The sequence below is a fragment of the Schistocerca cancellata genome, chromosome 9, assembly GCF_023864275.1.
Source record: "Schistocerca cancellata isolate TAMUIC-IGC-003103 chromosome 9, iqSchCanc2.1, whole genome shotgun sequence".
Classification (NCBI taxonomy): Eukaryota; Metazoa; Arthropoda; class Insecta; order Orthoptera; family Acrididae; genus Schistocerca; species Schistocerca cancellata.
Genome location: NC_064634.1, coordinates 463,750,929 through 463,764,404, shown reverse-complemented (window position 1 = coordinate 463,764,404; position 13,476 = coordinate 463,750,929). Strand labels below are relative to the sequence as shown.

The following is a 13,476-nucleotide window of genomic DNA, read 5'->3' as shown; positions in this document are numbered from 1 at the left end:
CTGCCTCCTCCCCACTGTATCAATTGTAATGATGACCATGCCACCTCATCCCAAGAATGTCCTGTGTATCTCAATGAGAGGGCATTCCAGGGGATCCGGGTGAAGGGAAAAGTACCTTACCTTGACCCTTGCAAGTTGTTGGCTAGTTGAAAGCTTTCCCATTATACTATCTGGCTCTTATAGTACCGTTCTTGCTACATCTCGCTCCACGTAGCATATGGCCGTGCAGACTTGCGACTGCCAATTCAGCACTGCAGTTCTAAAATTACTTAGTATCATGCTAGCATCCCCATCTCCTTCACCTCCAGCTGCACAACAAGCCACCAGATCTTCGCCCCTGGCGACAAAATCACCTGCTACATAGCCGGCAGGCTATAAATGACAAAAGGAATGTTCCTACGTAGACTTCTTATGTCCCTCCAGCCAACACACATCTGAGACTGTATCTGCCAACCGCAAAGGCCCTAAGAAATTAACCAAAGGCAAATGGTCTTCTCCTTCCCCATGTTGAGATCGTCTTCAACAGTGTCGCCATGTGATACCCTCACTCAGCTAGACTCCCATTTCACCGGTGCACACCACCTATTGTTTTTCTGCACTGGAATGCACAAGCAAACCCAGGGAGAATGCTGATGCCTCTGTAGATCTCGTGTAACAGGATCTCCAGCATCTGCATCCTGTGGCAGAGAGTTTTCGAAGGCTGGCATTCGGCAGCCACCAGGGGTGACTACCCTTCATTTGTTCCCTCCTCTCCATTCCCCATTATGTCTCTTCTCCAATGGAATGTTCGTGGCATTGGATCCAACAAGGAGGAATTATGGCTGCCCTTGGAATTGCAGCATCCACATGCTTCCTGCCTCCAAGAAACAATTTTGCATTCTCACGACTGCTTTGACCTCTCACATTTCCTTTTGGTAATATTTGACCTTCCCTTCTAGTTTGGGGGAGTGATGCTGCTCATCTGGGATGAAGTTCATAGCCAAACTGTCTCACTGAACACTCAGCTGCAAGCTGTTGCAGTCTGCATTATCCTTAGTTGCTTCACCTTTTCTCTTTGCAACGTCTACATCCCTCCATCATTCGGTGTCACCAAGGTAGGCTTCCTCCAGCTTACCGGTCAACTCTCTCAACCTGTTTTGTTGCTCAGTCTCTTTCATGCACACAGTCTTGGTTGTGGTTCTCCCAGAACCTGCCCGAGAAGTGTCCTCTTGGCTGACCTTTTCAATCAGCTCAATCTTGTCTGTATTAACACTGAAGCACCCATGTTCCTTTCAGACTCTCCGCAAACCAATTCCCATTTGGATCTGTCGTTCTGCACTGCCCAGCTTGCCTGTCATCTCGAGTGGTCTGTTTGTCTGACACACACTTAAACGACCATTTCCCATGTGCTATCCATTTTCTAACTCCTATCCCACCTACGCGTAAACCCAATTGGCAGCTTTCTAAGGTGAACTGAAGGCTTTACTCCTCCCTGGCAGCCTTCGACGAACAACATTTCCTCAGTCGTGATGATCAGGAAGAGTATCTTATAAAGATTATCCTTACTGGCGCAGAACGTTCTGTACCTCGCACTTCATCTTTACCGCGCTGTGTCCTGGCCCCTGGTGGACTGTAGTGTGTTGCGATGTGATTCGCACACAAAGATGTGCTCTTTACCTTTTTACCTGTCATCCTATGATGGCAAACTGTATTCATTATAAACAGTTGTGTTTGCAGCGTCATCACATTCTTCACAGTATTAAATAGGCTAGCCAGATTTCACTTACTCATTCTTTTCACTCCCACTTCCGTTGTGTGGGGGCAGCCTCCGTCGGCTCTCTGGGACCAAGGTCCACTCCATGATTTCTGGCCTGTCCGTAGCAGATAATGTCATTGTGGACCCTCTAGCTATCTCCAACACCTTAGGCCATCATTTTGTGGAGATTTTGAGTGCCACACTCACTCCATCTTCCTCCCTCAGAAACGAGCAGAGGAGGCTCAGGCAATACCCTTCCCCTCTCAGAATCGTGCATGCTTCAGTGCCGCATTTACTATGAGGGAGTCAGATTGTACTCTCAGTTTGTCCTGATCTTCCGCCAGATGATGTTCATACTCGCATTTGGGAAGATTGCATGTTTCCCAGATGCTGATACATACCTATACCTAATGCTGCTAAGGACAAACACCTTCCTTCTAGCTACTTCCCCATTTCTCTCTCCAGTTGTGTTTGCAAGGTGATGGGATGTGTGATTCATGGCCAGCTGGTATGGTGGCTCATGTCTCACAATCTGCTAAGCACTGCACACTGTGGATTTCGAGTGTGCTGTTCTGCAGTTGACCATCTTGTCACTTTGCTAACCCATGTCGTGAATCGTTTTCTGAAGAAATACCAGATTGTGGTCGTGTTTTTTTATTTGGAAAAAGCCTATGACACCTGCTGGAAGACTCCTACCCTCTGTACTCTAATCCATGGAGCTTCTGAGGCTGTCTGCCCCATTTCCTTCAGGAATTTTTAAAAGCCCAGGTTTTCAAGGTACATGTGTGTTTGACATTGTTGGACACCTTTTTTGCATGAGAATGGGGTGCCTCAAGGCTCTGTCATGAGCATCGTCCTCTTTGCTGTATCCATTAACCCTGTTATGGACTGTCTCCCACCAGGCATCTGTGGCTCCCTTTTCATCGATGACTTTGTGATCTACTGCATGGACTTGTCTCCTTGAGCGGTGTCTTCAGCGATATTTCGATTGGTGTTACTCGTGGAGCATCAAAAATGGCTTTCACTTTTCTACTGACAAAACCATTTGTATGAATTTCTGGCAGCACAGTGGGTTTCTTCCACCGTCTTTACATCTTGGGCCTGTGACTCTTCTGTTCACTGAAACTACGAAATTCCTGGGGTTCATGCTTGATAGAAAACTTTCTTGGTCCTCCCACATGTTTTACCTGGCCACATCGTGTTTCCGATCCCTCAGTGTTTTGCGTGCCCTAAGTGGTATTTCCTGGGGAACGGATCGGACCACCTTCTCCATTTGTACCAATCCCTTGTGCATTTGAAACTAGACTATTGGTGTTTCGTTTATTCATCTGCACGTCCATCCACCTGTCTTATTCTGTCTTAATACAATCTACCATTGTAGAATCCATTTGGGACCTGGGGCCTTTTACACTAACCCAGTTGTGCATTTCTATGCAGAAGCTGTTGAATTACCACTGTCGTACCGGCATGATGTTTACCTGTGTAGATACGCATGGTGTTTGTCTGCCTTGCCCAGCCGCCTGTTGTACACCCCTTTTTCGATGACTCCCTTGACTACCAGTGTGGGGCACATCCTTTTTGTCTGTTACCTCGCAGAATTCGTTTTTGACTCGTGCTTTGGCACTTCGCACTGTCTGCCATGTTCCTGATGGGTGTGAACCATTCACCACCTTGGATTTTTGCGGCAGCCCAAATTCATCTTGGATTTCATTCACTTCCTAAGGGAACTACTCCAGATTTGATCTAGTGTGGTAAGTTTCTTGACCTTCACATGCAACTTAGTGATAGCACCTCCATGTACACTGACGACTCTAGGACTGACTGTGGTATTTGTTGATGTTGATGTTTGGTTTGTGGGGCGCTCTGGTGTTTGTTGTGCCTTCATCATGGGCACAAACCATTTTCGGCATTGGCTTCCAGGACATTGCTCAATATTTACAGAAGAGCTCTTTGCACTCTATTAGGCCACACAGTATATCCAGTGACACAGGGTTTCTAATTGTTTCATATGCTCTGATTCTCTCGGTGCCTGTCAGAGCCTCTGTGTGATGTACACAGTCCGTCACTTAGTACAACTGGTCCAAGAAAGCTTCCACTTGCCCACTGTTGAGGGAGCTGCTGTGATGTTCATGTGGGTTCTGGTCACGACAGCTCTTCCAATCCTTCAGATGATATCTATGTTGCTGTCCGTTTGCAGCTGGTGTCACTTTGGCATCACCACTGTTTTTTTCTTCATGGGAAAAAAGCGCCAGGGAATTAAACCTCTACCAGCAGCTTAGCCGACCTCTTCTCGGCCCTCTCACTGTGAGGAATTCATTTTAGCTATTTTGCGTGCTTGCATTTTAGCCCTCATCATTTGTTAAGTGTTGATACCCCATCACTTTGTGCTCATTGTCGTCAGCCTCTGGCAGTTGGTCATTTCCTGAGAGAATGCCTCCCCCCCCCTCCCCCCCACTTACGTTCTAGTGTATGTTTGCCGTCTGAGTTATCAGCCGTTTTAGCAAATGATTTGTGGGCTGTCAAATGCATTTTACTTTTTATCCTTTGTAGCAATATGGTGAATGACATTTAATCTTTGGTTTGGGACCACTCCTGTCTCTACGGTGTATTTTGTGGACTGTTCTCCAAGGGGGAAGCCCATGTTCTTCTCTTTCCTTCTGTCGATTGGGCTTAACATGTTGCTGCTTTTTAACTCATTTTTGGATTAGTGGTATAAGGTTATGATGTGCATTTATGACCTCAGTTGTTTTTGCTCCCTCAGAAAAAAAATCACTCTACAGCACAATAGGCGTAACATCGGTGCCTTTTTCACCACATGTACCATCTGGATTCACCCCTGGACACAAGCTCCGTAAAACTCTGCAAGTGGGAAAAGGCATTACACCATGTGCTTAGTTCTTGCCACTCACTTGGAATAAATTTATATTAATTTTTGTGGACTCGGTATTTCTTTTCAGTAATTATTGTGGTGTCACCGCCAGACACCACACTTGCTAGGTGGTAGCCTTTAAATCGGCCGCGGTCCTTTAGTATACGTCAGACCCGCGTGTCGCCACTGTCAGTGATTGCAGACCAAGCGCCGCCACACGGCAGGTCTAGAGACACTTCCTAGCACTCGCCCCAGTTGTACAGCCGACTTTGATAGCGATGGTTCACTGTCTACATACGCTCTCATTTGCAGAGACGACAGTTTAGCATAGCCTTCAGCTACGTCATTTGCTACAACCTAGGAAGGCGCCATATTCAGTTACTATGTCTTCTGAACAGATAATATTGTGAGTCATGTATCGTCAAGAGCGACGTTCATCATTAATAGATTAAAGTTAAGTATCAAACTAATTTCGTCCGCTTTCTGAATTCTAATTCCTTGTCATGTTCCAGACCTCACGTCAGTATAGTTCTTCCCTCCTCGCGCCAGCCTGCGTGAGCTAAAACGCGTGCATTTCGGCCTCCTCTAGTAACACGGTGTTGGCTCTTCAGCCAACACAACAACTATAACTTTTCTTTGCTCCCATTTATGTTTCTACATCTTTTATTTTCCAATCTATCTATTTTTTTCCTCACCATCTCACGTATTTACCACATATAATGCACTGTTATTGACGCTTGCATCATGTTGGGTTCTGTACCTAAGTGGGAACACTTATAGGATTTCTTCTTTGTTTGCCTGCCTGACTGTTGAGGCCCCTTTTTCTCAGCAATGACAAGGTGTATCAACTTCAAAATTATGTCACATTCTGAGTTCTGTGGTCCTTTGGCATTCTAAAACATTTAAGCGTCTAACTCGAAATAATTAATACATCTGCCATTATGTCACATATTTTGACACTCACAAACTTGCCCATCAAAATGTATAGGTCCTGTTGACCTATACTCATGAAATTCAACAAGAAGCAGGGTTTCACAGTACAAGTAAAGGAAAAAAAAATCAAAAATTGTTAAATTGTAATATTGCTTAAAAATATTTGTTTGCCATTAGAACAGCATATCAGAAAAATATTACTACACACAAATATAAAATGTTAGTTGCAGTCATGTTTATGTAAGTAAATAAAAAGTATTTTATTTAATCTTCTTTCTCTACATATATAAACTAAAGTCCCCTGCTTGCTTCCTTTCATATGTCTGGGCTAGTCTCAGGAACTACTGTAGGCCGACTGATTTTGATTTTGTCTTGGAATTTCCAGGACTTACATCTTGCCAGTGTCAATATTAATAACAATCAAAAATCTTTTGAGATTTTCGATTCCTGGAATGGTGAACTGTCTACATACATGATTAAGTTTGTACAGAATCCTCAGTATGCGAGTTCTTGCACTTGGTTACTTTATTTTTGTCCCATTAATATCAGTCTTGCTTATTACTCTACCTTCCACCTTTAAGTTCTCAGGTATTAAAGTCTCATCTGGTGTAGGCACCAACAATCATTTTCCCTTTCATTCTATCCAGTAAGTACCCCCTGACCCAGAATTCTGCGGGACTGTCCTATAACTCTCCCCATTTCCTAAACCTTGCCAGTCCTTTCCCTTCATCCTTCTTCCTTTCTCTCCAGCTTTTCTGCGAGAAAGAGAAGCTACTGGCTCTGAAAGCTTGCACATTTCCATATTTTTTATTTGTGTTTTGCCCTGCTGCTGCTGCTGCTTTGTGAGTAGATTTCTTTAAAATCCATCCATACTACATAATATCTTCTGTGTTGACATACTGGACCCATACAAAGTTTGAATTAACATATTTAAACACTGTGTTCTGCTACATCCATGTCACACACATAGTTTGTCACATATTTCGTTAGTGTTACTGCGAACTAACACACATTCAGCAGCTGGTTTACTTAGAGCAGTTACTATCATATTTTTCATGCCAATACACGTTCACACTTATCATTAATAGTGTCTTCCAGTTCATACGAAGCACCATAGAGATGTGCCATTTCCATTTTGCCCAATCATTATGTCCTGCAGGTTTTCCAATATTTACTTTATAACTGACATTGGTAGCTATGTTCTTATAGAAGGTTCCTATTGCTGTATGACGTATTATGCCAAGTTTTGAGATTGCAGCCAGATGACATCAACTTCGTCCCATGATATTTCAGCTGACAACCATTCAGCCATCTTATGGTGAGTCTTTCGTACAGGAGGTTGCTAGTTTACATCGCTATTTTTATACCGAAAATTGGTGCCGAGATGCGTTTGCGAAGGCAGCCATTACAGAGCAATCCCTGTCTTCGAATATTGCTCCATTTGTGGTGCACAGGGGCATGTGTAATGGTGATACTACACGCGCGCTCTCTGTCAGAATGCATGCTCATAGAGTTAAAATTCAGATGTCAAATTAATAAAATTAACTGTCGCTAGATGTGTCATCAGTCATAAAGTGTTTTATTTCTGAAGATATCACTGGCTCCCGCATCTTATCCAGGTGAAAGCTGCCATCACCATGAGTAAGATCTCCTTAGTAACTGAATCCCAGAAGGATCTCATTGAGGCCAAGATTTCCATGGTAGTATAAGAAAGAGGGCATTAAAAATCACAGATGTTGCTCATGTATTGGCTGGCTTTGCATGTACATCATGGCTCCAATTTTTGGTACAAAGCTAGCAATGTAAACTAGCAATCTGCAGTGCAAAACACTCACCTGAAGATGGCAAAACGGTTATCAGCCAAAATATCATGGCAAGAAGTCAGTGCCATCTGGCTACAATCCCAAAACATCATGGAATACTCTATACCAGGAAAATTGCACAGAACACCATATGACTTGTTTCAACAAAAAATTTCAACTACCAGCTTGTGCAGGATTCCTAAAACCATGTTAAGTTCATTTTTATGTGGCCTGAGGCCACAACCTGTTGGAAATATTAAGTTTGACCTACACTGTTTCATTTATGAATTAATTATTCATAGGATATGAAACTATTCAGTAACAAAAATATTACAAATGTACCATAGGATGACAGTTTACATTGAACCCTTAAATATCTTTCCTTTCATTACAAAAAAAATGTAACTTTGGGCGTTAGGAATGCTGTTTTGAAAGTCTTTGGTTGCAATTAACCTAATATGGAAGTGAAACATGGGCGACAAACAACAGCTAATAAGAAAATTGAAACTTTAAATGTGGTGCTACACAAAAAAGGGTAGATCGAATAACTAAATAGTACTGGTGAAAAAATAGCTTTATGGTACACCTTGACAATGAGAAGGGTAGGTTGACAGGGTACATCCTGAGGTGTCAAGGTATAGTTCAGTTAGTAATATGGGGGAATCTGTGGGAAGGAGTGGAAGGGGAGAGGGGGATAAAATTGCAGAGCGAGATTAAGGCTTGAAACAATAAGTAACGTCAAATGGATTTTGTTTGTCGTAGTTACAGAGATACAAAATGGCTTGTACGAGGTAGATAAGTGTGTAGATTGTGTCAAGCCAGTTTTTTGGGCAGATGATTAATGCAACATATGTTTGTCATAACTGTCCTGATTAGCATTTTTTTACACACACACACACACACACACACACAGTTACAACTACATGTAGACTCCTCATGATCTCCAATACCTCACAAGGGAAAATTTTGTCTATGGGTCCATGAAGAATTTTCTCTGGAAATTGCAGTGCCGTAGGTGTACTTTCTTATTTCATTGTTCACTACTTGTTTTGTGGTTACAGCGTGACAGCTTGGATGATTTTGACAAGAATGTGTGCTTGAGAATAGGGCTGCAATCCTGAAACTAGCAGCAGACAAAGGAATTTTTAAAAAAAATGAAAAAGCTATAGCCTTGGAACTCTTTTATGACCATCCAAAAAAACTGTGTATTGTATGTAACTTTTTAATGCTCTGTTGTATCTTTTGCATCATTTGTTTTGTTTGTACATAAAATCAGTTTGTATCAAATAATATACAAAGCCTGACTTCTCCTTTTACTGCCATGTTGACCCCAGTTGTCTTATGTATCCATATCATAAATCCATAAATACACTGCCGTGTCTTCCTGTTTGTATGTGAAGGTTTATCTCAGGAACTGCTGTATGGACAGACTCATTCATGAAGCAGGTTAGCATATGTAATTCATTACCGTTACACCAATTTCAGTAGTAGCCCCTTTCCTTGGTAATATGTGAGAATTGTGTCTTATCTTATGAGTATGGATAAGAGTAATGAATGTGTGTATAGTGTAGTATTGCATTTTTGTTGTATATTACTGAGAGAAGGGGGAGAATGAAACCTGGTGCCGCCATGTAGCCTGCTCCTGTAGAATAGAACCAAGGGGCCCATTGAGCTTAATGTCCCCATCCAACGGCAGATCTACACCAACAATGTCACATCTGCCGACTTCATGAGACACTTTGGAGAGCCATGAAATTTAATCACAGGAGTTGGTACAAAGACTGGCGACTAGGAACTTTACACTACCCTCACTCCACCACCTTGCCAACCAAATACTGGCAGTGACAATTTCATCCACCGTAAAGGTGTGAACTGGTGTACTTCAGAGTCAAACACCACTGCACAGGTCTGTATTACTGACCTCATCTGCAGAGTCAGGTATGGCTTGGTTGTGTGCACATCACATCCAGACATGATAGCTCCTTTCTGACATTGTGTCCCATCTACACATTGACCATCGTACTGCAGTGATTCCATACAACTGACTGGCTTATACACATCACTTCATTGCCATGACTTAGTCAGTGGTGGATGGCCTCACAATCATCTGGTGCCAGTTCTTGTACACTGCCTACAGTATTGAAAACTAACCAGTGTCCTCTTTTAGTGTAGTGACTAAAATTTTGTCCAGTTAGCTTGTAAGGAAAATCATTTCTTATGTTAGTCCCCATAGTAAAATAGTGAGAATGCTTGACCAAAAAATGAAGCATCCATCTTTCCTTCTGGCATTACCAAGGATTTTTTCCTGTGTGTTTGGTCTGAAACATGGCACACATAGCATTTTGGGGGTAGTTGGAAAGCTACTTGAAGGAGAAGATAACACCTACAGCTTTGAAATACTGATATGAATGCACAGAAAAGTGGTGTGATATCAATATGCCCTTGAATACCTATGTCTATTGATGCCACAGACAGATGGTAAAAGTAGTCAGTCACCATTGCGTGTCCCGTGCATCATCATGGTGTTGAACATTTCTTGTTCTTGTAGACACCACTATTCCCAGTGTTCTCCATAACTATCTCGCCCTATATTCTGGCTCAAAATAACACTCCACATTATTGTTGTGTTTGCTAGACTAAATTTACACATCCTGTTTCTTTATTTACATATAATGTCTTTTTTTTTTTAACTTCTAAGTTGGACAAAACATACTGTCTCTAGAGGTGGCCCTCCTGTTTTATTTATGCTGTGCTCATTATATTCCATTTTAGCTGAATTTCATTATGTGGATAATGCATGATCAGTTAGAGACATATTATAAATCACTCAAAATATTATTAAATAAAATAATTTATTTACCTGTAACTGGGTATGACTCATTTTCAGGTAGCGAACAGATTTCTTGCGAAAATTATATAAAAACAAATAATGGTGCTTAATAGCACATAACCATTAAACTTTATGACAAAATTATCACACTAATGAAAAGAAAGTGTTTTTATTAAAATAATACAGAACACCACCTCCAAACAAAACTGAGTATAGCCTAAGGACAACACGTTGGTTACAGTAGTTTGCATCTTTTTTGACTGCAACCTTCCCTGGTTTCACAACAGGTACCACTGAGTGTCTATGGTTGGCCTAATCGTAGATTTCTCATGATGATATCCATTATTTTATGACCTAAATTTTTGTGTGTGGATGAAAAAGTATTTTTCTGGAAATAACTGTTACACAAGTACACTTTTTTATTTCTTTATTCGCTACTTGGTTTGGTTGCACATTGAGAAAGAATACCCCTTCCGCCAGGTGGTTGAACTACCTGTGGGATATTCTAGCGAATAGTGCCGTGTGGCTTTTATATTTTTTACCGCATTCTGAATAATGTTGCGTGATTTCTCAGTGGATCAGTGTGGACTGTTCAACATTTTTACAAAAATGGTAAACCACTAAGTCATGTAACACTGCACAAGAAATGTGATCGTAAAAATATTCTAACCATCGGGCACCAGAGACGAATGTCCTCCCTTACCTGTGACAACTGCTTTTTGATTTGACAGGAATTGCTACTGTCAGTGAATGCCGGTTCATCTTGGCCAGTTTCCAAGCAAACAATGCAAAGGGAACTGCATGCAATGGACATACGGTATAGGGTAGTTTGTAAAAGGCTATTACTCACACTGAATGTGAAGTTGCATGTCTTCAGTGGCCAAACAGCCCAACACAGCAACTTTATCACTAATCATCACTTCCTATCCCAAATGCTAATGGCATTTTCTTCTGAAATCCACACAACGTCCAGATGGAGTGATGATCGGCAGAGGGGTGTGTGAACATGCCGAGTATTGTGGCATCATGAGGAGGGCACTGTTGGTGTCTTGTCTGATCAGTAGTTACCACCATTGTAGATGCAGAAAGCTGGTTTAAGACTATCAATGGAAATCATAGTAAAAGTGTCACTGACGTCATTCTTAAATGTCTTCTCTTTTGGCTAAGAACTGGGACGGGAATTAGGGAATAAGTGAACGTCATTGTGGAATGTGGTCTTATGGCTCAATAAAACCATTTGGTGTATTGGTGAAGAATTTGCCAGGTAACTGGGCTGTGTGGCTGTAGACCAGTTATACTGTGTAACATGAAGATCTTCCCTGGTGGTGTTGCACAGACCTGATAGGAGAAGGGATAAACTGTCTGTCCAACACTGTTTCTCAGACACACTGTTAATTGGTGGTATAAGTGCTCGACTGAGGCATTTGCTGTTAGATGATAAACTGCAGTCTGAATATGCTTCTTGCTCAGCAAAACAGCAAGGTGTGTCCTACAGATGAAGACAGTGGGCCAGCAATGTCAGTTTGGACAAATTCAAATCATTGGATAGCTGGGACGAAAATGCCAAGAGGTTGGACACTGATCACAGAAGCTTTACAGTCTGTATCGAATATATTGCTTCCCCCCTACTTATACCTCCCGAGGAGATCACGAATGTAAAATTAGAGAGATTCGAGCACCCACGGAGGCTTTCCGACAGTCGTTCTTCCCGTGAACCATACATGACTGGAACAGAAAAGGGAGGTAATGACAGTGGCACGTAAAGTGCCCTCCGCGATACACCGTTGGGTGGCTTGTTGAGTATTAATGTAGATGTAGGTGTAGATGTTTGCTATTTGGCAAGTTTGAGTTCACTAGAATGCATCTGAGGCTGTGCAATTCTGCGCAGACCTTCCAGTACTTTATGGATGAAATTACACATGACCCTCACTTCTGCTATGCGACCCATCTATATTGATGTCTGCAACAAAGCATGCAGCCTTCACATCTCTCCCATCAATAATTGTAGTCGTGGAGAGGATAACCTCTCATTGCTCTCTGCCACTTTTCTGAAGGAAAACAGAAGGGAAGGAATGGAGTATACAATTGGTATAATCTGATATGTGTGCGCACTGATAGAGAGTAAACAGGCAGATGCTAAATGTTTTTTGGACAGTAGAGGAAATGCACAGGTTACATGTTGCTGTGTCTTTCAAGCTTTGTTGTTGTACTGCATAGTGGTTTTAATTCAAATCATTTGTTAAGTTTATGCATTACTTGTACTACTAGACAAGCAGAATCAGCTTTTAGTTTGTTATGTTTTTATGTATCTATTATTTATGTTAAAATCTTGTTATTTATATCTCCTGGTTTAGTCTATTAAAGGCTTACTTCTCAGTGTGAATTATTCATTGTTTCATTTTTTGTATTCCAGATTTGCTTGTGCTGGGAATTGGGGATGCAACATACGATATAAATCTTAGAAAAAGAGTGGCAGACATTGTAAAGCAGCACCGCATCAATCTGGAAGTTCTTCCAACTGAACGTGCATGCTCTACATTTAATTTTCTAAATGCTGAGGGACGTTATGTAGCAGGAGCTCTCATTCCTCCAGTTCATATTCGCCCAACTGATGATGATGTAAGAATAACAAAGTTAAGAAGAAAAAAGCTTTTAAGTGATGAAGATTAACTAAGCTGTTTTCTCTGTGTAGAACTGCTTGTATTTAGCTTACATTGTGTCATCCAGCTATTTGTCATTGTTTGTTTTTCTGTAAAGAAATATGTATTTATGAAATACTGAGGATGAGATTCTTTTAAATTTGGCTTTCTAATGTGCAGCTTTAATTTCATGCTCTTGTGCTAATCTGTTGTATTAATATGTACATGATAGTTCAATCACAAACCACAAGACATAAAGATGATTCAACTACAACAGTATGCATATTATCATTTACCTACAACATGATCCTTTTCCATAATTGTTTATCAAGTTTGCTATAGACAGCCCTATTTCTGCTGCTGCTGCTACTGCTGCTGTTGCCGCCACCATGCCCACCACCATGACAATTACTACTACTGCTGCTGCTTGTCGAACATAAAACATGAACTGAAACATAAAATTATCAACCCAAAATGTCAGTATCATGAAAATAATGAGGAGATGTTGAGGCACAGACAGGCACACAAAAAGACTGCTATACATGTGAGCTTCTGGCTTCTGGGTAGAGGACCTCCTTCTAATGTACAAAACACACACATTGCCACAAGCACAACTCACACACACACGATCACTATGTGTGGCCACTAAAGCCAGTCCCTGTAGTGAG

At 41.6% G+C, this 13,476-nt stretch overlaps 1 protein-coding gene across 1 annotated transcript in view; it reads left to right on the top strand.

Annotated features, from left to right (window-relative positions):
- The window catches only part of LOC126100476 (NADH dehydrogenase [ubiquinone] 1 alpha subcomplex assembly factor 3), a 35,198-nt gene extending 22,116 nt beyond the window's left edge, over nucleotides 1-13,082 (top strand). Inside the window, exon 4 of the mRNA XM_049911085.1 lies at nucleotides 12,583-13,082. Coding sequence (XP_049767042.1) covers nucleotides 12,583-12,839 — 257 coding nt within the window. The 3' untranslated portion in view covers nucleotides 12,840-13,082. The remainder of the gene's footprint in view (nucleotides 1-12,582) is intronic.
- The last annotated feature ends 394 nt before the right edge of the window (nucleotides 13,083-13,476 follow it).